We start from the raw sequence: 20,582 nt of genomic DNA, 5'->3' as shown, positions 1-20,582 counted from the left end.
GGTTCTGGTGTGCATACTAGTTGTTCACTTCCTTTAAAAAAAAAAAAAACTGGAGGGGCGCTTGGTGGCTCAGTGGGTTAAAGCCTCTGCCTTTGGCTCGGGTCGTGGTCCCAGGGTCCGGGGATCGAGCCCTGCATCGGACTCTCTGCTCAGCGGGGAGCCTGCTTCCTCCTTCCTCTCTCTCTGCCTTCCTCTCTCTCTGCCTGCCTCTCGGCCTACTTGTGATCTCTCTCTGTCAAATAAATAAATAAAAATTAAAAAAAAAAACTCTTGGTATTCATAATATTTACCATTTTACTCATTTTAAGTGTATAAATGTATAAATCAGTGGCATTAAGTATATTCATAGTGTTGTATAATCAACACCACTATTTCCAGAATTTTTTTTTTTATCATCCTTAACAGAAACTTTGTACCTATTAAACAGTAAACTTATTTCCCCTCTCATCCTTGGCAACTCTGTTTTACTTTTTGTATGAATTTGCCTATTCTAAGTACTTATGTAAGTGGTATCATAATATAATATTTGTCCTTCTTGTCCATCACTTAACATGATGTTTTCAAAGTTCACACTAAAGCATTTATCAGTTTCATTCATCTTTAAGGTTGTGTAATTTCATTGTATCTATATACCACAATTTGTTTACCCATTCCTATGTTGATAGATACTTGGATTTGTTAATTTCTTTTTGTTGCTAACCAGTATTCATTGCATGGATACACCACAATTAGTTATCCGTTCATCTCATGGACATTTGGATTATTTCCTATTTCTGGCTATTAAGAACAGTCATCGGGCGGGCCTATGCAGCATTCACTTCTCTTGAGTAAATATTTAAAAGTACAATGGCTTGGGGCGCCTGGGTGGCTCAGTGGTTTAAGCCGCTGCCTTCGGCTCGGGTCATGATCTCAGGGTCCTGGGATCGGGTCCCGTATCGGGCTCTCTGCTCAGCGGGGAGCCTGCTTCCCCCTCTCTCTCTCTGCCTGCCCCACATCTACTTGTGATTTCTCTCTGTCAAATAAATAAATAAAATCTTAAAGAAAAAAAAGTACAATGGCTGGATCATATTGTAGGCATGAATTTAGCTTTTAAAGAAATGCCAAACTTTTTCAAAATGGCTGGAAATTATCAAGGGATTAAGGTTGCAAGCACTCCAATTTCTTGCCAGTCTTTAATTTTAACCTGTTCAGTGGGGTTATGGGAGTTCTGATTAGAACGTCCCTGATGACTAATCGTATCCAGCATCTTTGCATGTTTTTTCTCTATTTATATTCTTTTTTAAATTTTTTTTTTATTTTCAAAGATTTTATTTATTTATTTGACAGAGATCACAAGTAGGCAGAGAGGCAGGCAGAGAGAGGGGGAAGCAGGCTCCCTGCTGAGCAGAGAGCCCGATGCGGGGCTTGATCCCAGGACCCTGAGATCATGACCTGAGCCCGAAGGCAGAGGCTTTAACCCACTGAGCCAACCAGTAGCCCCTCGCTATTTATATTCTTTTGTGAATTATCTGTTCAAATCCTTTGTCCATTAAAAAGGGGGAGGAGTGTTCACACATATTTTTGCGATCAATGTCTGCCGGGCCCCATGCTCATTAGTGTTCTTATATGCTTTAAACAACCACCGCCCTGCACAGAGGTACTAACGGAGCAAGATTTGGCCCGCGGAGACTGACCAGGATCTCTTCCATTCGGCTACTCTCAGACGTTTCTGGGCAGGGCTCACCGCGCTCGAAGGCTCGCGCCATGATTGGCTGAAGGAGCACTTCCTCAAGCACTTCCGACTCCCGGCCGGCACAGGGCATCAGTAATTGGCTGGGCTGACCCAGCGCGAGTCTCTCCGGGAGTTGTAGTTCTTGGGGGGCTCTGCTGGGGACGCCGGGAAGGGCCAGTTACTGCGGGGGCCAGGAGCGGCAGTTGGGCTTGGTCGAGGCAGCTGAAACTATGTCCCGCGTGTCGGTGCCCTGCCATGTGAAAGGCACCGTGGCCCTGCAGGTGGGCGACGTGCGAACCTCCCAAGGCCGGCCTGGTGTGCTGGTCATCGATGTCACCTTCCCCAGCGTCGCGCCCTTCGAGGTGAGCAAGCCCCGTGGGCGCGACCGGGGCTCCTGGGCGGGGCTAACCTGGGAACTCGGGCGTGTTCCAGGCATTTAATTTTTTACCGAAAGCCTCCGCAGTGTCCTGGCCCTTGCAAATCAGTTAACCATTTATTTATTACTTCAGTTAACACATATTTACGAGACTGCCGTTTTCTGTCGTGTTCTCTTCAACATCTCTTCCCCATGTCCAGAACAGGGCAAGCATAGAAGTGCCAAGGAAGTAGGATGATGGTGGAAATGCAATTGTGAACCAGAGAGAGGTGAAAGATCACTTTGTTCCTGACCACTGGGGTGGGGATCATTAGACAATGCTTTACCCCAAAACCTGCCTCTTGCGCGTTCCCTACAGTCCCTGCTGGAGGTCAGGTAAAGCGCATTCCTCATCGGGATCATCCCAATGGCTCCAGTTTCCAGTCTCCAGTTGCCGGTCCACATCTGCCGGCTGACACTACGAGAGTGACTGACATTACAAGATCTCAGCACAGAGGACAAAGTCCACTTTCTAATGGCTTGACATTTGGAGCCATTTGTGCCCTGCCTGCCTTTTGACCCCATGCACTTTGTCCTGTGGTGTGTGGTCCTCTCCAAGCTGTTCCTTACCATAAGCTTCGAAACTTCACTATAGGGCTCAACCCTGTAAATATTGATTCAGTAGGTCTGGGGTGGAGCCTGTACATCTATAGCAAAAACAACAACTTACTTGGGTTACTCTGATGAATGTGCAGTAATGAGGATTGCTGTAGTCAGGCTGAATCACTATGGTTTCAGGAGGGGCCAGGTTTTCTCAACCTTTGGTGCCCCTTTGCTTATGTTACTTTTACACTCTCTCTTTTCTGGTCCACTTGGTGAACTCCTCCTTCTTGAGGCCTCATCTGTACGTTTTTCTGCCTCCTCCAGAGTTAGGGTTCTGGCAGCATCTTAGACCTGTGAGAAGATTTACGGTCATTGATTATTTGCATGACCTGCTCCTTTGGACTGTGAGCTCTTCTAGGAGAGTGAAATTGTCCTTGGGCCCCAGTGGATGTTTGTTGAAATTGTTAGATTGGTGGAAGAATACATTCCTAAGGGGAGGAGAAGATGGTATGTTTGAGCCTCTCAGGCCCTGGGGCTAGGTCTGATTTGTCATGGTGGGTTGTGTGCGCTCTAGTTACAGGAGATCATGTTTAAGAATTACTACACAGCCTTTCTGAGCATCCGTGTTCGCCAGCACACCTCAACGCACACCCCACCCAAATGGGTGACCTGCCTGCGGGACTACTGCCTCATGCCTGACCCACACAGTGAGGAGGGAGCCCAGGAGTATATATCGTTGTTTAAGCACCAGGTCAGCTGGGACTCAGCATGGCTGGGGAAGTCCAGAGAAGGGCTCACAGGAGGATTGGGGATGGGCCAGGATACCTGGAGGGAAGAGGGGAGGCAGGGCTGGCCTGGGCTTGCACCTTGGAGGGATTACTGGTGTTTTTTTTTTTTCCTTCCTAAAGGCCTGGGGAGGCAGCATCTTGGCTCCTTGCTGGTTGGGAGGCTCTTGGGCAGTGAGCTTGGGCCTTGCTGGGTCCTTGTGTGTGTGTGTGTGTGTATCTATGTCAGATGCTGTGTGACATGGCCAGAGTACTGGAGCTGCGCCTGATTCTTCGACAGCCATCACCACTGTGGGTGTCTTTCACAGTGGAAGAATTGCAGATTTACCAGCAGGGACCAAAGGTAAGTGACCAGCTCAGAGCTGTTGGTTGGCCCTTTCCCTAGAAGGCTCTTAGCTATGGCTAGGAGAGCTGGGTGTGGGGTCGGGAGTGGACAAGACTCAGAAGGAAATTAGCCAGGAGGGAATACTGGAAGCTAAGGGTGAGAGGAGAGGTCATGTCCTCATACCCCTGAACTTTTGAGGCTACCTACCTCTCTCAGAGCTTGAGCCTTCAGGTACTGGGAGATACTTCTGTTCCTGGGGCCTTCTGCATAGCAGAAAAGCTTAAGTAATCTCTAAGCTCTTAGATAGTCTGATGGCCCCTTGGACCTCATGGACCTCTGAACAGGGTTTTCTCAGTATCTGAGGCTCAGGTGCCCTCTGTCTTCTCTGAGGACCAGGGAATCTGGTCTTTGGGCTTTTCCACTCTGTCTCCTTTAGGGGAGTATGCCTTTGCTTTGCAGAGCCCCTCCATGACCTTCCCCAAGTGGCTCTCCCACCCAGTGCCTTGTGAGCAGCCTGCTCCCCTCATTGAGGTAAGCCCTCATCGTGTCAGAACCTTGTGTGCAAAGCTCTTGTGTCCAGCACAGGCTCAGGTGGGCCTCTTTCTACAAGAATCTGAGGTTGGACCCAGGGCCCTTCATTCAGTCTGTGCCATCTTCCTCTTGGGTGGTCCATGGGCTTTGAGGCATCTCTCAGTGGGGCTGGGCAGCCTCCCACACATTGGGCCCCAACCTCATGTTTCACAAGTCATCTGGGAATGTTTCTGGTCTCCCTTGGTGGGCCGCATAGCCCAACTTGGCCTCTCTGGAGCTTTAAGGGCACTGTTGGGGAGATACCCGTGGCCACTGACCCCTCCTTCTGGAGCAGGGTCTCCCAGACCCCAGCAGGGTATCCTCCGAGGTGCAGCAGATGTGGGCGCTGACAGAGATGATCCGGGCCAGTCACACCTCCACAAGGATCGGCCGCTTTGATGTGAGTGAGTGCTTCCCTCTGCTTCCTTCCCGTTGCTCCGAGCGGTTCAGATCTCATGGTCTTTTGTGTTGCAGGTGGATGGCTGTTACGACCTGAACTTGCTCTCCTACACTTGAACCGTGGCTGTTAGCCAAGACGTTGGCCTTCCGTGCCCACCCAGACCCGGTTTGGGCCACCAGAGGCTGGAGTGTTTTCCCTGTGCATTCCGAGTGTTGCCTGCATGTCCACTGGGTCTGGGCCATGTTCACAGATTCAAGATTCCTGGGGGCTCACTGTGTTGCTTCAGCATGAGCTCTCGGCAGGGGTGTACTCTGTCCTCATCTGACTGCAACCCGAAACTCCTTTTACTACCCTGAAAACACTTCAGTTCTACTTACTAAGATTCCCCTTGTGTCCTCTGCTCCTCCGGCCAACATGCACACTCCAGTCTCCTGCCTGCTGCTTCACCCTGAGTGCACTGGGTTGGGGTGATCTACTATGCGTGCTCTCACTATTGCTGGAAGGCTGCTACAGCCTTTACACCCACTTACTTTGGAAATGAGATCAAAAACAGGAGCCCATTTCTTCTTTCTGCGCCTCTGCGCCCTCTAGTGGTCTTCTTTCCCTTTGTGTTATGCCCCTAAGAAGAAATTTCTGGTCTTCACTCCTGCCCGCCTAGGGAGCAAAGCTGGAGATTTGGGCAGCCTGAACCCCTTGGTCTCTGAGCTGGCTCCTTGGTATGTGTCCAGATGGGTCTGCCTAGCCAAGCTGGGCAGATGCCTCTGGCAAGGCCGAAGTCTGAGAAGGAGTTATGCGACCTTTGTGCCCAAAGTACATCCTTGTCCATTCTCCCACCTACCCCCTTCCAGGAATCATTCTCTATGATAAAAGAGAGGTGTGGGTCCAGGTGAGCACTGTCCCTGGTGTCTTTTAAGAGGCTGAGGTCTGCTACAACCCCATGCCTGCTGCTGAATAAGGCAGGCTGCCCTTACGAGAAAAACTTCCTTTTCCATTTTTTCCTGTCTTTGCCCCCAGGGGCTATGATGCAGCAGTGCTGTTACTTGTGCTAGACCTGGAGAGTTGGACATTTGTGTGGCTCAACAGCTTTCTGGAGGAAGATCAGATCCCTTCCGGTGGCCACTCTCTGCTCTTACCAGAATTCTTGCAGGTGTTGCCTGCAGTGTCATTTACTTAGCCCTGTTCAGTTTTTGCTAAGAGGGTGATGACCACAATCCTGTGCTCAGGGAGTAACAGCCCTCAGAGAGAGTGCATGTGTGAGACTGAGAGAGAGAGAGAGTGTGTGTGTCTGGGGGGGGGGGTTCCTGGGGATATAGTGTGTAAGAATGTGGGGAGGTCCCTGGGGTTGGTGGCAGGGACTGCACTTCATTGATACCCAGCACAGGCCCTAATGTGCAGCAAGATCAATAAATACTTGTGGAATGCGTGACTGCTGGCTGCCTGTGTCTTCCCAGTGGGAAAGCTGGAGACCCTCGCTAGAGGCGGGGTTGCTGAGGAGCTCAGCCTGCCAGGCTAGCTCCACCCTCGTCTGTCCTCTCCACCACCCTCCCCTTCTCCCATGTGACCCTACACTCCTCTTGTCCTGAATATGCAATTAAGGCCTTTTGGCCCTTTGTAGAACTTTGACCTTTTGGAGGCAGGGCTGTCCGCAGGGGGAGGCCTAGCCCCCAGCTCTGCCTCTGAGCAGCTTAACTGGTTTGGACAGCCTAATCGGCCCTGGAAGATCAACTAGAAGCGCCTGGGGCTCTTTCCCTACAGTTTTAGTCCCTGTGCACTGCGCCAAAGCCCCGCCTGCCCTTGGGGCGGCCTGCCTTTGGGGCTACCCGCCCCTTCTGATCCCCTTTGTGGGAGAGAGACCTGTCCAAGCAGAGCTGGGACTACATCTCCCAGCGTGCCTGGCAGCGTGGTGGCCTCTGTGTGCCGGCCGCACCAGTTGCAGGCAACAATGCAGCGGGCAGTGAGCATGGTGGCCCATCTGGGCTTGCGGCTGCAGGCACTTCCATCGGCCCTGGGCCGTCCGTTCAGTTGCGCACAGGTGGGATCGAGGGTGCCGGGGGAGGATGCCAGTTTTGGAGGTGGGGGAGGGAAGAGGGTGGAGGTCGGGACACTGGTGGCCCTTAACCCAGCCACCCGCAGGACGTACTCCGCAGGACACCACTCTATGACTTCCACCTGGCTCATGGCGGGAAGATGGTGGCGTTTGCAGGCTGGAGTCTGCCTGTGCAATACCGGGACAGCCACGTTGACTCACACCTGCACACACGCCGGCACTGCTCGCTCTTTGACGTGTCCCACATGCTGCAGGTGAGCCAGGGGAGCATGCCGGCTGCCCAAGTCAGGGCTTCCTCCCCATCTACAGTGGAGCAAGCCTTGGCTTTGTGGGGATCCAGATTCCAAGGGCCACCATCCTCGCAGAAGAGGTGGACGTCCCCGGTGTCCTAGACTGTGGCCCCCAGGAAATTAACTCAGAGGGTCTCTTGGTTGTCTCTTCTTTAATCTCTTTAGCCTGCTCCCACTCAGTGGCGTGCCTCTATGTCCTGGGTTCCCCAGGGCTGGCACCCATTCCCATCGACTCTCCTGGGTGTTGGTTTGGAAAAGGGGTAATTCAGGGTGGTGCTGGACCCTTTCAAGTTCCCTAACCTTCTCCATTGCACCCACTTCTGTGTTGGGGGATGTAGGGGAGTCAGGTGGGGCTCTGCCACCTGCAGAGTTAAAGGACTGCTCAGGCATTTTGGCTGGGTTGGACGGGACTGTGAGCAGTCCTTGCCCAGTGGCATGAGGTTTTTGATCTCTTTCCCAGACCAAGATACTTGGTTGTGACCGAGTGAAGCTGATGGAGAGTCTAGTGGTTGGAGATATTGCAGAGTTAAGGCCAAACCAGGTGGGCCCCTCTTCTCTTGTATTTCTGCTCAGTGTCTGTTCTTAGTCTTGAGCCAGCAAATGGGAGGGGTGGGGGTGTAGCAGTGGCTCAGACATAGCTTCCCAGGGCTTGTGGTCTTGGGCAGTGGGGTCCCTGGATATGTCCAGACATCCAGTTATCTGCAGGGAGGGGGCTTACTCCATCTTTAACAGATCAGGCTGGGAAGCCAGAAACCCAGGTTTATGTCGTTTTGTGGCCTTCCATGCTGTCAAACGCCTTGCAGTGCAAAGGTAGCCCCTAAATTAGCAGCCTCGCCATCACCAACAGCTTCTTAGGAATACACTCTCAGGCCCTGTTTCAGACCTGCTGAATCAGAACCTGTTTTAACAAGATCCCCAGGTGATTCATGTGATCTCTCAACCTCAGGCTCCTTCCATCCAGTGGGGAGGCTTGTAAGGCCGGCCTCACAGTATTTTGGCATATTGCTGCGGCACTTATGGTATCATCAAGATGGACTTTGAAGTCTCCGTGTTGGGGTTTGGGGCATGGACTGAGTTGTCTCAGGTCTGGGTGGGATGAAGCAGCGAGTCCTAGATGCCCTGGATTAAGTGTGAAATGGCTCTCAGTATTGATTGGGGAAAAGTGCAGAGGCCCCACCAGATCAGGGAGGTCTCCCAAGATGGGGAAGGGGTAAAAAACTTTGTCGGTGCATGAAGATCCAAATCCTGGCCTGGGCAAGGGCCTGGGCTTACCTAGCCTTCCTGCTTGCCCCTCCTCCCCTCCCAGCCCTTTGCCTGAGGGTTCAGGAATTGGTGGTGGCTGGCTGTGTGTGCCCAGGAGTGAGTGTGACTCATACTTGACCTGGGCTTCCTGGACCTGGAGGCAAAGACGTTCCACTTTGGCACTAGGGGACACTGTCGCTGTTCACCAATGAGGCTGGAGGCATTTTAGATGACTTGATTGTGACCAGCACCTCTGAGGGCTACCTGTATGTGGTGTCCAACGCTGGCTGCTGGGACAAGGACTTGGCTCTCATGCAGGTACAGCCCCTCTGTTTCTAGGTACCCTGTCTTCTTTGCTCACAGAGCAGCATCCTTGCTGTCCAGGACAGACCTGGCAGGGACAAGGGGCTTCGATCATACCTCTTTGAGTGAGTGAACAACAGGCCAGAGTGGGCCCTCCATGGAGAATACCAGGTTTCAGTGATGGGGGAGTAGAGCAGGGAAGACTGGCCACGGCTCCCAGGCGAGCATCCTCTGGTGAGGGTGGAAGCCAGAGCCCGATGTGAACACGGGCAGACCCGGGCTTGGGGCATTCCTACCAATTAGTTATATAACCTTGTAAGATGGGAACCAGCCTATTCTGCCCAGCTTTTCAGCTCCCAGCCCGCCGTAGGTGCTCAGTAAGCGGTCCCAGAAGCTGATGTGGTGTTTGTGTCTTTCCTTTCAGGACAAGGTCAGGGAGTTTCAGAACACGGGCAGGGACGTGAGCCTGGAGGTGGTGGAGAATGCCTTGCTAGCCCTGCAAGGTGAGCAGGCCAGGCTGGGGTTGGAGCCGACCTTTGCCTCTCTGGCTTTTTTGACTGTTCAGCACAGGGGCCATTCCAGGAGGAAGGTGTGGATGGTGTGCTATTCATGGGCCATAATTCTAAGTTTGGAATTAGGCCTTCCCTCCATGTGCTGTGAGGCTCAGGGGCTGTGGGCAGGAGCATCTTCTCCCACCTTGAGCCCTTAGTAGGACTTGCTCAGGTCTTATTCTGGCCCCTGAGTAAAGGCTGTGGTCCAGCTTCGAGGGGAAACGGGGACCTGGACTCTGGGTCACTGGTTCCCTGGGCCCAGGCCCCACGGCGGCACAGGTGTTGCAGGCCGGTGTAGCAGAGGACCTGAGGAAATTGCCCTTCATGACCAGTGCTGTGATGGAGGTGTTTGGTGTGTCTGACTGCCGTGTAACCCGCTGCGGCTACACAGGAGAGGATGGCATGGAGGTAGGTCAAGAAGTGGGTGTAGGGTAGGGGACAGGGGGACAGGTCTCTGGAGCCATTGCCCACCTGCTCTGTGGTGTCTCATGCAGATCTCGGTGCCGGCGGTGGCGGCAGTCCGCCTGGCAACAGCTCTGCTGGAAAACCCAGAGGTGAAGCTGGCAGGACTGGCCGCCCGGGACAGCCTGCGCCTGGAGGCAGGCCTCTGCCTGTATGGGAATGACATCGATGACCACACCACGCCTGTGGAAGGCAGCCTCAGCTGGACATTGGGTGAGTTGGGCTGGCACTCAGGGATAGAATCCTGGAGACTAGTGTGGCCAGCCCGTGACTGCTCCCAAGGCTGTGTACCCTGGAGCCCATGACTCAGCCTCCCTAAGCCTCCTTTCCCTGAAGGTGCCACTACACCTTTGCTCATTACACGCTGAGGATCTTCAGCTGGCTGAGGTGGGCAGCACAGCCTCTAAGACCTGGGGACAGGACGTGGGTGGCTGACTGCATGGCAGGGAGGAATGGAGCTTTGGGGAGCCTGAGCAAAGGGGTCTCACTGCTGGATGGATGTTACTTTGGGGTCCCTGTAAGGAAGACCTCCTGTGGCCAGGGGTCTATGGACTGTGGCTTAATCCCAGTGTGTCATGCTTCAGGGAAGCGCCGCCGAGTTGCCATGGACTTCCCTGGAGCCTCTGTCATTGTTGCTCAGCTGAAGGGCAAGGTGCAGCGGAAACGTGTGGGGTTAATCTGCGAGGGGGCGCCAATGCGGGCACATAGCCCCATCCTGAATACGGAGGGCACTGTGATTGGTAGGTGGACCAGTGAAGTTGGAGAGCCCTTGTTCCTTCCCCAGGAGGGTGGCCATTGGACTGGCATGGTGATGCTGACATATGGCCTCTGCTCACACAGGTACTGTGACCAGTGGCTGCCCCTCTCCCTGCCTGAAGAAGAATGTGGCCATGGGTTATGTGCCCAGTGAGTATAGCCGGCCAGGGACCCCACTGCTGGTAGAGGTGCGGCGGAAGCAGCAAGTGGCCGTGGTCAGCAAGATGCCCTTTGTGACCACAAATTACTATACCCTCAAGTGAAAGTGGCTTGGGGCAGGGCCTCTCCCATCTAGGAGCCTGGACCTGGAGGACATTCTGTAAGGGTTAGTCACAAAACTGAGGCTGAATACACTGGGGCGGTGGTTGATTCTGGTTGTCTGGTTGAGGGGGGCCCATCCCACCAATCCTACCCCCTTGTGTGCCTCTCCAACTTCAAGTCCCCATTTCTGAGCAAGGGACCAGCTCATGAAATGTTAACCTGTGCCCCCACTGACCCCATTCTTGTCTGCCTCCTGGAGGGTTACGAGAAGCTTTCTGGCATCTCTCCCTTCCACTCTGCCAGGTGCTGGCTGTGGAGCAGAGGCTGACATTTAGGAAGGGGATAGAGCCTGCCCAACCTACCTCACCATGGTTTCTCACGCTGCGGAGGGGTTATTACATTGGGTAGTGCCGGCCATCTTCTTCAGTTTACTTTCCATGAATGCAAACTGCTGCCTCTCCCTGGGTAGGAATGATTCCTGACTCACCGAGGGTTGGCCCTGTAGGGCTGCTGTGCATGTGTAAACTTGGGGACAGCTGAGGAGGAACAGACTCACTCTTCCACATTCCCAAGTTAGCCCAGTCTGCTGCCCAGTAGCAAACCATGCCGGGCTCACCACCGGTCCTGAGCCCCAGGGCTGTTGTACGACAGGCAGGGCCTCCTCCTAGACTTGACTTACCCTGGCTGACCTTTGCCCCTGGGGCCCATTCTGGACTCTGCCGACTTCTTAAAAAAAAACAACAAACATTAAATGAGTTTTCTTTTCTTCTTGCTTGCTAGTCTCTAGCTTCATTGTCCTTTGGCCACATGGTTCCTGGGGTGCCAGGCCAGTGCCTGCTTGCCTGGCCTCTGAGGCAGGCTCAGAGTGGGTTCCCCCTGAGAGGGGCAGGTCTAGAAAAATTAATGAGGATAGTGCCCCTCCTGTCAGGTACTCACCACTGCTCCTCCAGGGAGCTGAGCCTCTCCACCTCTGCAAATCATTGCAAATTAATGAGGATAGTGCCCCTCCTGTCAGGCACTCACCACTGCTCCTCTCCACCTCTGCAAATCATTGCATCCTGGACGCTGAGTGGCAGTAGCCCCACTGTTCCCGCTCCAGTTTCCCCTGTGCACGCGCACCCTTGTCCTGTCTGAATAATCACACAGCCAGTGCACTTCCATGTTTAATAAGCCACATCCTCAGTGAAACCGGGGGTGAAACGTGAGGCCCTGATTCTGTGAGGTGGTGTCAATGGGTAGGGCTGGGGCTGCAAAACAGTCATCCTAACCAGCCAGGAGGTAGCTCCCGAGTAGGTCCACGTATACCAGTTCAGTGTGGGCCTACGTCCAGTGCACCTCTGCTGCCAAAGTGGCCTAGCCAAAGGCTGCCAGATAGAAATGTGACCTCTAATAGAGAAAGCAGGCGGTGGGACACTGAGGTAGCTGGTGGCCCAGCAGAAGCAGGTTGGGAGTGTGGCCTTCAGGAAAGGAGGCAGTTCTAGCAATATGCTGCTTTCAGAAACTGCATTGTGCCACCCACACCTTTGGAAGCTCCCCTGGTCCGCTGTGTAGGTGGCAGGCCTGTGGCTCTTTCCGGTTGAGGGTTCTTGGGGGGCTGAGATGGTGCTTGTGGGGAGGAGCTGAGCCTGTGGCTTCTTAGAATGAAGCTGCTTTAACTCCAGGTCAAGATGGGAAGCAATGAAGCTGCGGGGCACAGTAGCACAGGATCACTCCTCCTTAACTGCTCAGTATCTCCCTGGGAGGGGGCAGGGTATGACCCCATGGGCACTTCAAGCAGTGGGGGGTGGAAGGTCACCCCTCAAGGCTCAGCCTCTTTCAGGCACCCAGCTTGCCAACAAGGACTGAGAGGACTATGAATGAGTTCATATCCAGGAAGAGACCATTTCCATAGCCTGACTCACACCTGGAAAGCTCTGGATGGGCCAGGGAGGTGCATGTTTGGTGCCTCCAAGTCCGGGCAGCGCCAGCTCCCCCTGCCTTCCACTGGAATGGCCAGCTAAGTAACAACAGAGGATAAGGCCATGTCTAGTCCAAAATTCCTTGGCTCCCTGCCAACAAAACAAAAACAAATTCAAGAAACTTAGAGCTTAGGGGAAAACGGGCTTCCCTTACAAATTCCAGAGCTGGTCAACCTCAGGTTTCCTCTCAGGACGAATTTCTGTGGGGTCACATCCCAGGGGGATGGGAAGGGACAAGAACAAGCCACAGCAGAAAATGGACTGCTGGCCTCCCCAACCCAGACGCTTCTCCTGAGCTGACTCCTGAGAGAGGAGGGAGGAGCATGCCTTCTCCTTAAGGCACCCAGATCAGGGTAGAGGCAAACTTGACTGGCCCAATGCCTGGGCCTGCTGGAGGCAAGGCCAAGGGCAGTGGAGACCCAGGCCTGTAAGCACTGGGGTACTCCCTGCCCCCAAGCCTGATCTCCCTGCCATTGTCTCTTGGGTCTGGGTAGCAGCAGAACCCAGTGTGGGAACCAGCAGACCCGGTGATGTCCCTGGAGATCCCTCTGCTGCCTTCCCTTATTCTCTGTGGGTTTTGAGAGGTTCATTTGCTGTTGTTTCCCTAAAAATGATGGAGAGAAGAGAGGAGTTATTCCACAGGCAGCCCAACAGTCCCTAATTGGCTCTTTCTAGCCCTTCAGTGGCTGAGGGGGGCTCAATAAGGCCACACTACAACCTAGACCACTCTACTGAGTTCCCATATCCCACACTGGTTCCCCCACCTTTCTCCTCTGACACGTTCTTCCTCCTAGTTCCTTGCCTTATTGTGTTCCTGTCTTTCCCCAGTTGCCCAGGACCTGGGCAGTGGCAGGCCTCTTAACTAGACTCATGCCTTCTCTACTGGACCCCATTTATTGGCATTTATAAAGACAGATTTGATCAGGCCATAGCCTTGCTGAGTCCTTCAGTAGCTTCCCGAGATTTAGGATAGGGTTTCATGGTCCCTTCACGTCTGACTACAGTGTCCCAGCCTTGTCTAGTCTAACTGTATGACACACTTTTTCTTGCCCTGGCTTTTGTGCTATCCATTCTTGGTCTGGTACACTTAACCACTCCCCAGCCTTTGCCCTCAGCTTAGCTGTTTTGGAAGAAAACTCTGACTGGCCTCACGCCCTGCTCTTCTGCCCTTCCCTTTTATTTTTTATTATCTATTAATTTTTTTTGCTGCCCTCCCTTTTAAATCTCTGGCTCCCCCTGTAAACAAGGCCTGAGTTGTCCTTTTCTTTGGACCTAGTGTGGCTGCTGTCATATGGTAGAAGCTCAGAGATTAGTTGAATGAATGCTCTGATTAGTGATTTGATGTTTTACAGATGACAAGGCAGACCCTGATGAGGCCAGTCAGTGCAATAAGGATAATGCAATAAGGACAGAGGCTCCTATCTTCCTAATTGAGGGGCCTGCAGCAGAGTGGAACCCAACAGACTTGCCACTTCATCTCTGAGATCACTACCAGTCTCACAGGTTGCTGAACAGGCTACTGATGGGCTGTTCACAAACTGGTGTCACTCAAAGCCTGAGCTCTACTTGCAGGCCTTGGAGCTTGCTGTAAAAGCCACTAAACTGGTGGACTCCTGCTCTGAGAACTTCCTGCCCCTGTCCCTGTTCCCAGCACAGGTGTGTCCTCTGCCTGCCAAGCATGGGGTTGCCATGGGCACATATGTACTCACCACGAAGTGAAATGCGTGGAGCCATCAGGTGTGGATCCGTTCTGGCCGCCCAGACCTGGGGGCAGGAACACATCCAGAGCTGCAGCAGGCAGGGGGTGGGGATCTGAGCAGGTATCAGCCCAGGTGAGTTTAGAGGCCAGTGGTGTTGTCTGGTGGAGTCTCGTGGGGGCCCTAAAGGGACTAGGAGTATTGTCTGATGGCGGTTCAAGGGAACAGTTACAATGTGATGGGTGTACCGCGGTTTCTGGCATGGAATGGCATGTTGGCAATGGGTCAGGGTACAGCGTTAAGTTGTGATAAGGTTCTCAGGGGACCAGTGGTAGTCTAGGGGGTTCTGGGGAGCCCAATGGTAAGGTCCGGTGGGGGTGGGGAGCCTCACCTGGGCGGTGATACAGCCCTGTCACCGTGCTCCCGTAGAACCCCCACGCCAGCTGGATGCCCAGGAGACTTAACACCAACCACAGTAGCAGCAGCTTGAAGAGAGTCACGCGCATGTCCTGCGCCTCCCACTCCCGCAGGAACTCGCTGCCCAGGGTGCCTAGCGCGCCCAGCACAGTGGTCGGCAGAGCCTGCAAAGACTCCCCAGACCAAGGCTCCGCCATGACTGGCCCATGCCCCACCCGGGGACTGTCATTGTAGTCCCCACTGCGCAGGCGTCTGGTCTTCCGGGGCCAGGCCCGTTAGTGCGCACGCGTAAAGCAGGCAAGGAGCGCCTACTTCGCTTGCGCGAAGAGTTGGCAGTTTGGGGAGGAGTACTAAAACCGCGCACGCGCACTAGCCCCACCCTGCTTGCTTAAAAGATGAGTGAGTCGGAGAGCATAAAATAGCAACCAGGTCTTTTATAGCCCCGGAGTTCCCGTGATGCCCCACGCGGCTGCAGTGATTGGTTGAGCGCCTTGCTTTTAGGGCGTGGACGCGCTCCTGAGCAATCGTGGCTGAGCTGTGAGTGCGCGCGCGTGCGCGAGGCCGCGACTGGGCCTGGCTCGAGCCCGCGGGCACGCGGGGGCGCGCACGTCGCTTCCCCGCCCTCCCGCCGCCGACCGCCCTCGCTCGCTCGCGCTCCCTGCTCCCCGCCCGCCGCCCGCCGCCCGCCGTCCTCCGTCGGTTCTCTCGTTAGTGTGCTGCCGTCTCCTTAGCCACCCGCCCGTCTCCGAGCTTGCGACTCGCGGACAGGCGTCCTCGGCGCAGAGAGACCGGACTGCGAGTCGTCGCCTAAGGTAAGCGAGAGGGTTCCCTCCTGGCGCCGCGGCGCCCCGGGCCCGCCCGGCACTCTTCCGGCCGCCCGCCCGCCGCCCCGCCGAGGCCGCGCCCCACCTGCTGCTCTCAGCCGGCTGCCCCAGGGCCCCGGCCCTCGCCCCGGCCCGGGCCCCGCTCCCCAAAGCGGCGGCCCCGCCCGCGCAGTCCCCGGAAGCGCGCCCCGCGGCCTCCCGCGCCCCTTCCCCCGCCCGGCCAGGCCTGGTGGAGCCCTAGCCACCCGCCCGCGGTCCCCGGCTCTTCCTCTCTCAAGGCTGTGCCGGCCAGGGCGGGGGCTTCGAGCCGGGCCGGGAGACCGCGCCGTACTGCCAGCCCTGGCGAAGCGCGCGTGGCTGTCGGGAGTTGAGATGGGAAAGAAACTCTTTACAACTCCATCTTGGCTTTTTACATTGAATATGAAACATGAATCACCGTTTTATACAGGGTGAAGTCCAGTTATGTTTTGGGTAGATTTTCTTTTTAAATGAAGTATTCCCGGAGAGGTGTAAGTAAGGTAGTGTTGAGATCTTACGGGTTAGGATTCTGGGGTATTGAAAAGGGAATATTCCAGTTGAAAACATTTTTTTTCCCATGATTTAAACTGTGCTACATCGAAATAGAGTATTAATTTGCAGTTTTGCTTGGTATTAAGTTAGTACCTTGATAGGAATCACCTAAACAGCTGTCCGTAGTTACCGGTTGAACCCAGTTACAAGCCGTCTTTATTAAATAGCACTGTTTGCACTCAAATGGATTTGGTCAAAACAATGTTTAATAGTTTATGGTGGAAAATAGGCATTTTTTTTGGCCTCAGAGTTAGTTTCACTTGTGTTTTTTAGTGGTCCTGATTTAAAATTTTTACCAATATTGGTGACTTGTTTCCTTCTCTTTGTGTTCTTAAGTTTGTCTTTGAAGTAAATGTTTCTTGCAGGTGTGCAGTCAGATCATAGTGCTCTCTGCCAGATCTGAAGGGAAAAAATACTTGAAAATTTTTCTTAAAAATGTTATATGTGGTGAGAGTTTTTCAGTCATTTAGTGTCAGATACCCGAATGTGTAACGTTTATATACCGTTTCCTGATTATCACTTTAGATATGGCTAAGTTGATGGAGATACTGGTATGAACATTGGGCACAAGTGACATTGTTTGGCCTGGAAGTACAAGACTAATTTCTCATTGTGAAGGATAACTTATTTAAAGATCTCTTTTGAGGGGCGCCTGGGTGGGTCAGTGGTTTGGGCTGCTGCCTTCGGCTCGGGTCATGATCTCAGGGTCCTGGGATCGAGCCCCGCATCGGGCTCTCTACTCCGCAGGAAGCCTGCTTCTCTCTCTCTCTCTGCCTGCCTCTCTGCCTACTTGTGATCTCTGTCTGTGAAATAAATAAATAAAATCAAAAAAAAAAAAACGATCTCTTTTGATAAATTGTCTGGAGAGTAGTTCCATCTACTTTTGTAGAGCAGTGATGGCTCTTGGGGACATAACAAAATAGAAGAAAACTTGCTTTAAGTCAGACTAGTCTACAGTTATGGCTTCTGTCCTCATAAAAATTGGTACTGGAGGAAAGAAAAGAATAAGAATCCACCAACTTTTTCATAGATCCAGAATTTTAGACCCAAAAAGAAATTTTCAGGCCTTATGTGGCGCAGCCCCATTTGCAGATGAGGAAGTTGAGTCCCAGAGACTTGGTAAATTACCTAAGATGGTTTGTCTAGTCAGGTGCAGGTCAGAACTATTTTCTCTTTAAGGGATTCTCTTTGTACTCTCAAACAGCTTGCTTAGAGTTAGGTAAAATTCAGGACTTAACTTCTAGTGTTTTCTTCTTTTATGTATTACTGATTTTATATTTGTTGAGTCTGAAAAATTCATTTTCTAAACAAATTTCAGTTCTTTAGCTTCACAACATTCTCCTCCCTGAAACTGGTTGGTTCTGCAGCAGTTGATTGAAATACATAAATGAATATGTAGGGTCTTTGGTTGCCTAGTTGTAGCTTTAGGTATTTGGTTTTTTGTTTTAAGATTTGGTTATCCATTTGAGAGAGAGTGAGTGTGAGTGTGGGGAAGGGTTGAGGGAGAGAGAAGCCTAGCAGACTACTCCCTGAGCTCGGGGCCAGCTTGGGGCCTGATCCCAGGACCCCAAGATCATGATCCGAGCTGAAACCAAGGATCTGATGTGTAACTGACTGCACCAGCCAGGGGCCCCTGGGTGTTTGGGTCTTCTTGAAGGAACAACTTCTTCCAATGGGAGGCCCAGACTCCCCTGTTCCAAATCCAACTAATTAGGTCAGGTCAAGATGTTATCATGTGACTGAGGGCTCTTTTGCCTGTTGATTTGAGGTGGGATGGAGAGAAACTGCACATATCAAGTAAATAGTTTCCTGTGCGTGTGGTGGTAGTTTGTTGGAGTGTTCTCATAGTCTGATTTTTATTAGGAGAGTGAAAACAGGTAGATCTTGAGGTGTTTCCTGTCCATGGAGTAGAGTATAGTTCAGGCAGTAACAGGAGGAGGAGTTGCTGCTTTGGGACTTCTTAGTTGTCTAGAGCTGAGAGATTTATGTTAACTCTGTCAGAAGAAAGACTGATACTTCAACTTCTAAAAAGAACTAATTTGGGCATGCTGAGCTTGTATGGACAGCACTTTGGGCTTAATTGCACTAGTGATAATGATAAATGGTACGTAATCACTGGATTTTAATCACATATATTTGTACTTGTGAAAGGTACCTAAAAGTTATTTTACCTTCACATACCACTCAGTTTATCCTTTATCTTTGGCCAGTGGAACTTAGTTGGCCTGCACCTACACCTTAATGTAACTAAATTTTAAACATGTGTTAATGTGTTTTACTATACTGTGCTCTTTGGGAATATGTTCACTGTTAAGTATTTATGAGATTAATAAATTTAAATTTCCAAGATAGTTTAAAGTTAGTAATTACTGTGAAATTCCTATTTCAAGTGTTTCTATTTCAAATGACTCATTTTTCATCTGTGGTGCTATAATACTAAGTGAAGGCCTTATATACTCATAATTATGGTTGTCGTGACAGAAAATCAGATAGGCATTGAGGCTGCTCATTCTGTTGGTGTTGGTCTGAATTTATTGGCGCTTCCTCCAGATGATCCTAGTTAACATTTTATAGTTAATAATAGTCAAAAGATGAGATAAACTCTGTTATATTGCAGCCAGTTTATCCCAGATTGAGGTTTTTTTTTTTTTCTTTAATGAAGAGGGAGGATAAAGGAAATATGTTTAAGCATATTTATAATAGTGTCTCACTATTCAAGTGAAAAAGAGAGAACATAACTGAAATGTTTGGAGTGGAGTAAATGGAGAAGTGGAAGGTAAAATGAAATTAGAGAGGTGGGTAGGGACCATATCATGCAGGGCCTTTAGGATATGGAAAGTTCTTTGGGTTTGTTCTGAAAGGAGAAATCATTGTTTGTTTTTTTCTTTTTTCTTTTCTTTTGTTTTAAGATTTTATTTATTTGAGAGAGAGAGTACACAAGCAGGGGGAGTGGCAGGGAGAGGGAGAAGCAGGCTCCCCGCTGAGCAGAGAGCCTGGTTTGATGCAGGGCTTGATCCCAGGACCCTGGGATCATGACTTGAGCCAAGCCGAAGGCAGATATTTAACCAACTGAGCCACCCAGGCACCCCTCATTAGATGTTCGTTAGCCGAAGAATGATAGGATCTGATATTAAATAACTAGAATCACTCTCCAAGAGTAGGAGTAGATCTGAGTCCATGCTGACTTCAGAGAGTAAACTAATGTATATATTTTTAAAATACTAATTTGTATTAGTATTTTGCAGAGAGAGCACAAGCAGGGGGGAGTATTAGGCAGAGCAATCAAGGGGAGAAGCAGCCTCTCTCAGCTGAGCAAGGGGCGTGATGTGGTGATCTGGGATCATGACCTAAGCCCGAAGGCAGACGCTTAACTGAGCCACCCAGGCGTCCCAGCACTAAACTAATATTGATCATTTCTGACAACAATATTAAAAAATTATTTTTCTTGACCTAATGACTTTACCCTAATTTTTTGAAGCCATTGATTTTCTGACAGTTGTCTTTCAGCCTGTAATTTCTCTGTAATGCTTTATTAAGAAGAATGTGTAATAAGATAAAACAAGTTATTCAGGGTTGCCTGGGTGGCTCAGTGGGTTAAGCCTCTGACTTTGGTTCAGGTAATGATCTCAGGGTCCTGGGATCGAGCCCCGAATCAGGCTCTCTGCTCGGCAGGGAGCCTTCTTCCCCATCTCTGCCTGTCTCTCTGCCTACTTGTGATCTGTCAAATAAATAAATAAATCTTTAAAAAAAAAAAGATAAAACAAATTATTCAAATGTTCATGGTAGTCTAGGAGGTAGGATTAGATGTGTTCATTTTAAGATTCTTTTAACTTTGCTATGTGGTTGAAAATTATATGTTGGAAAATTAATTTACATAGGATTCATTTGCTTTTGATTTTTGCTTTGAAAAGGGCAGTATTATAATATTCACAAGATAATGTTGATTGTGAGCATTTTATTTTATTTTATTTTAATATTATTTATTTATTTGACAGAGATCACAAGTAGACAGAGAGGCAGGCAGAGAGAGAGAGAGGGAAGCAGGCTCTCCGCCGAGCAGAGAGCCCGATGCGGGACTCGATCCCAGGACCCTGAGATCATGACCTGAGCCGAAGGCCGTGGCTTAACCCACTGAGCCAACCAGGCACCCTGTGAGCATTTTATTAACTGAGGGAAGCTGTGACTTGTACAAATGTGATTATTTGGTGGTATATAAATCAAAAATTAAATTCTATACTTTTTCTCTCTCTTGGATTCTAAGTTACTTCACAGAACTTTGGGCAAGCCTATTTACACCCTGTGTTTTGGTTTTTTTTTTCCCTTGTCAAATGAATAGACATAATTACTGATATTTTTATATTTTTATAGTGCCTTTCATCTGAGAAGTTCAAGGCACTTGTAGAACTTCTGCCGCACAGGCCGTGGGTCTTGCAGCACATTTGTAAGGTATGTAAA

The 20,582-nt window shown here is 51.1% G+C and overlaps 4 protein-coding genes across 10 annotated transcripts in view; 3 read left to right on the top strand and 1 right to left on the bottom strand.

Annotated features, from left to right (window-relative positions):
- The window catches only part of AMT (aminomethyltransferase), a 31,303-nt gene extending 19,874 nt beyond the window's left edge, over nucleotides 1-11,429 (top strand). The window contains exons 3-11 of one of the 3 annotated variants that reach the window (XM_032319670.1): nucleotides 6,022-6,781; nucleotides 6,883-7,050; nucleotides 7,547-7,627; nucleotides 8,515-8,646; nucleotides 9,056-9,134; nucleotides 9,445-9,590; nucleotides 9,677-9,857; nucleotides 10,229-10,384; nucleotides 10,485-10,663. In XM_032319670.1, coding sequence (XP_032175561.1) covers nucleotides 6,692-6,781; nucleotides 6,883-7,050; nucleotides 7,547-7,627; nucleotides 8,515-8,646; nucleotides 9,056-9,134; nucleotides 9,445-9,590; nucleotides 9,677-9,857; nucleotides 10,229-10,384; nucleotides 10,485-10,663 — 1,212 coding nt within the window. In that variant the 5' untranslated portion in view covers nucleotides 6,022-6,691. Of the gene's footprint in view, nucleotides 1-5,881; nucleotides 6,782-6,882; nucleotides 7,051-7,546; nucleotides 7,628-8,514; nucleotides 8,647-9,055; nucleotides 9,135-9,444; nucleotides 9,591-9,676; nucleotides 9,858-10,228; nucleotides 10,385-10,484 lie in introns of those variants that run through there. The other 2 variants (XM_032319678.1, XM_032319686.1) reach the window with 2 other exon arrangements.
- Nucleotides 1,827-5,125, top strand: NICN1 (nicolin 1). Its single transcript, XM_032319700.1, has 6 exons — nucleotides 1,827-2,073; nucleotides 3,244-3,420; nucleotides 3,684-3,797; nucleotides 4,239-4,310; nucleotides 4,645-4,749; nucleotides 4,824-5,125. Exons 1-6 carry the CDS (start codon nucleotides 1,942-1,944, stop codon nucleotides 4,863-4,865), a joined length of 642 nt encoding a protein of 213 aa, XP_032175591.1. The 5' UTR covers nucleotides 1,827-1,941; the 3' UTR covers nucleotides 4,866-5,125.
- Nucleotides 11,430-11,811: 382 nt separating the features above from the next.
- Nucleotides 11,812-15,165, bottom strand: TCTA (T cell leukemia translocation altered). 4 transcript variants are annotated; one of them, XR_004280376.1, is made up of 4 exons: nucleotides 14,708-15,154; nucleotides 14,329-14,431; nucleotides 12,565-13,223; nucleotides 11,812-12,344 (listed from the first exon to the last, which is right to left on the bottom strand). XR_004280376.1 is itself a non-coding variant. In XM_032319754.1 (4 exons), exons 1-3 carry the CDS (start codon nucleotides 14,928-14,930, stop codon nucleotides 13,181-13,183), a joined length of 369 nt encoding a protein of 122 aa, XP_032175645.1. In that variant the 5' UTR covers nucleotides 14,931-15,165; the 3' UTR covers nucleotides 11,812-12,709; nucleotides 13,144-13,180. The 4 variants fall into 4 exon arrangements, 3 of the variants coding, with proteins under 3 accessions (XP_032175645.1, XP_032175654.1, XP_032175663.1); XM_032319754.1 differs by having other exon boundaries at nucleotides 11,812-12,709; nucleotides 13,144-13,223; nucleotides 14,708-15,165; XM_032319763.1 differs by having other exon boundaries at nucleotides 11,812-13,223; nucleotides 14,329-14,407.
- Nucleotides 15,166-15,276: 111 nt separating this feature from the next.
- RHOA (ras homolog family member A) overlaps nucleotides 15,277-20,582 on the top strand; it is a 59,857-nt gene continuing 54,551 nt past the window's right edge. The window contains exons 1-2 of one of the 2 annotated variants that reach the window (XM_032319724.1): nucleotides 15,280-15,545; nucleotides 20,496-20,573. The gene's annotated coding sequence lies outside the window, so the exon portion shown is untranslated. Of the gene's footprint in view, nucleotides 15,546-20,495; nucleotides 20,574-20,582 lie in introns of both variants that reach the window. The other variant, XM_032319734.1, reaches the window with a different exon arrangement.

The sequence above is a fragment of the Mustela erminea genome, chromosome 1 (genome assembly GCF_009829155.1).
Source record: "Mustela erminea isolate mMusErm1 chromosome 1, mMusErm1.Pri, whole genome shotgun sequence".
In the NCBI taxonomy this organism is placed as follows: Eukaryota; Metazoa; Chordata; class Mammalia; order Carnivora; family Mustelidae; genus Mustela; species Mustela erminea.
The sequence above is the reverse complement of the archived record's forward strand: the minus strand, read 5'-3'. Positions and strand labels throughout refer to the sequence as shown.

Bases quoted from the DNA above. Each gene is read 5' to 3' on its own strand.
- TCTA (XM_032319754.1), bottom strand. From the start codon at position 14,930: ATGGCGGAGCCTTGGTCTGGGGAGTCTTTGCAGGCTCTGCCGACCACT. The intron at 14,432-14,707 runs GTGAGGCTCCCC...ATACCTGCTCAG, and splicing joins AGGGCTGTATCACCGCCCAG to ATCCCCACCCCCTGCCTGCT. The intron at 13,224-14,328 runs GTGAGTACATAT...CATCATTTTTAG, and splicing joins TCCACGCATTTCACTTCGTG to GGAAACAACAGCAAATGAAC.
- NICN1 (XM_032319700.1), top strand. From the start codon at position 1,942: ATGTCCCGCGTGTCGGTGCCCTGCCATGTGAAAGGCACCGTGGCCCTG. The intron at 3,421-3,683 runs GTCAGCTGGGAC...TATCTATGTCAG, and splicing joins TATCGTTGTTTAAGCACCAG to ATGCTGTGTGACATGGCCAG. The intron at 4,311-4,644 runs GTAAGCCCTCAT...CTTCTGGAGCAG, and splicing joins AGCCTGCTCCCCTCATTGAG to GGTCTCCCAGACCCCAGCAG.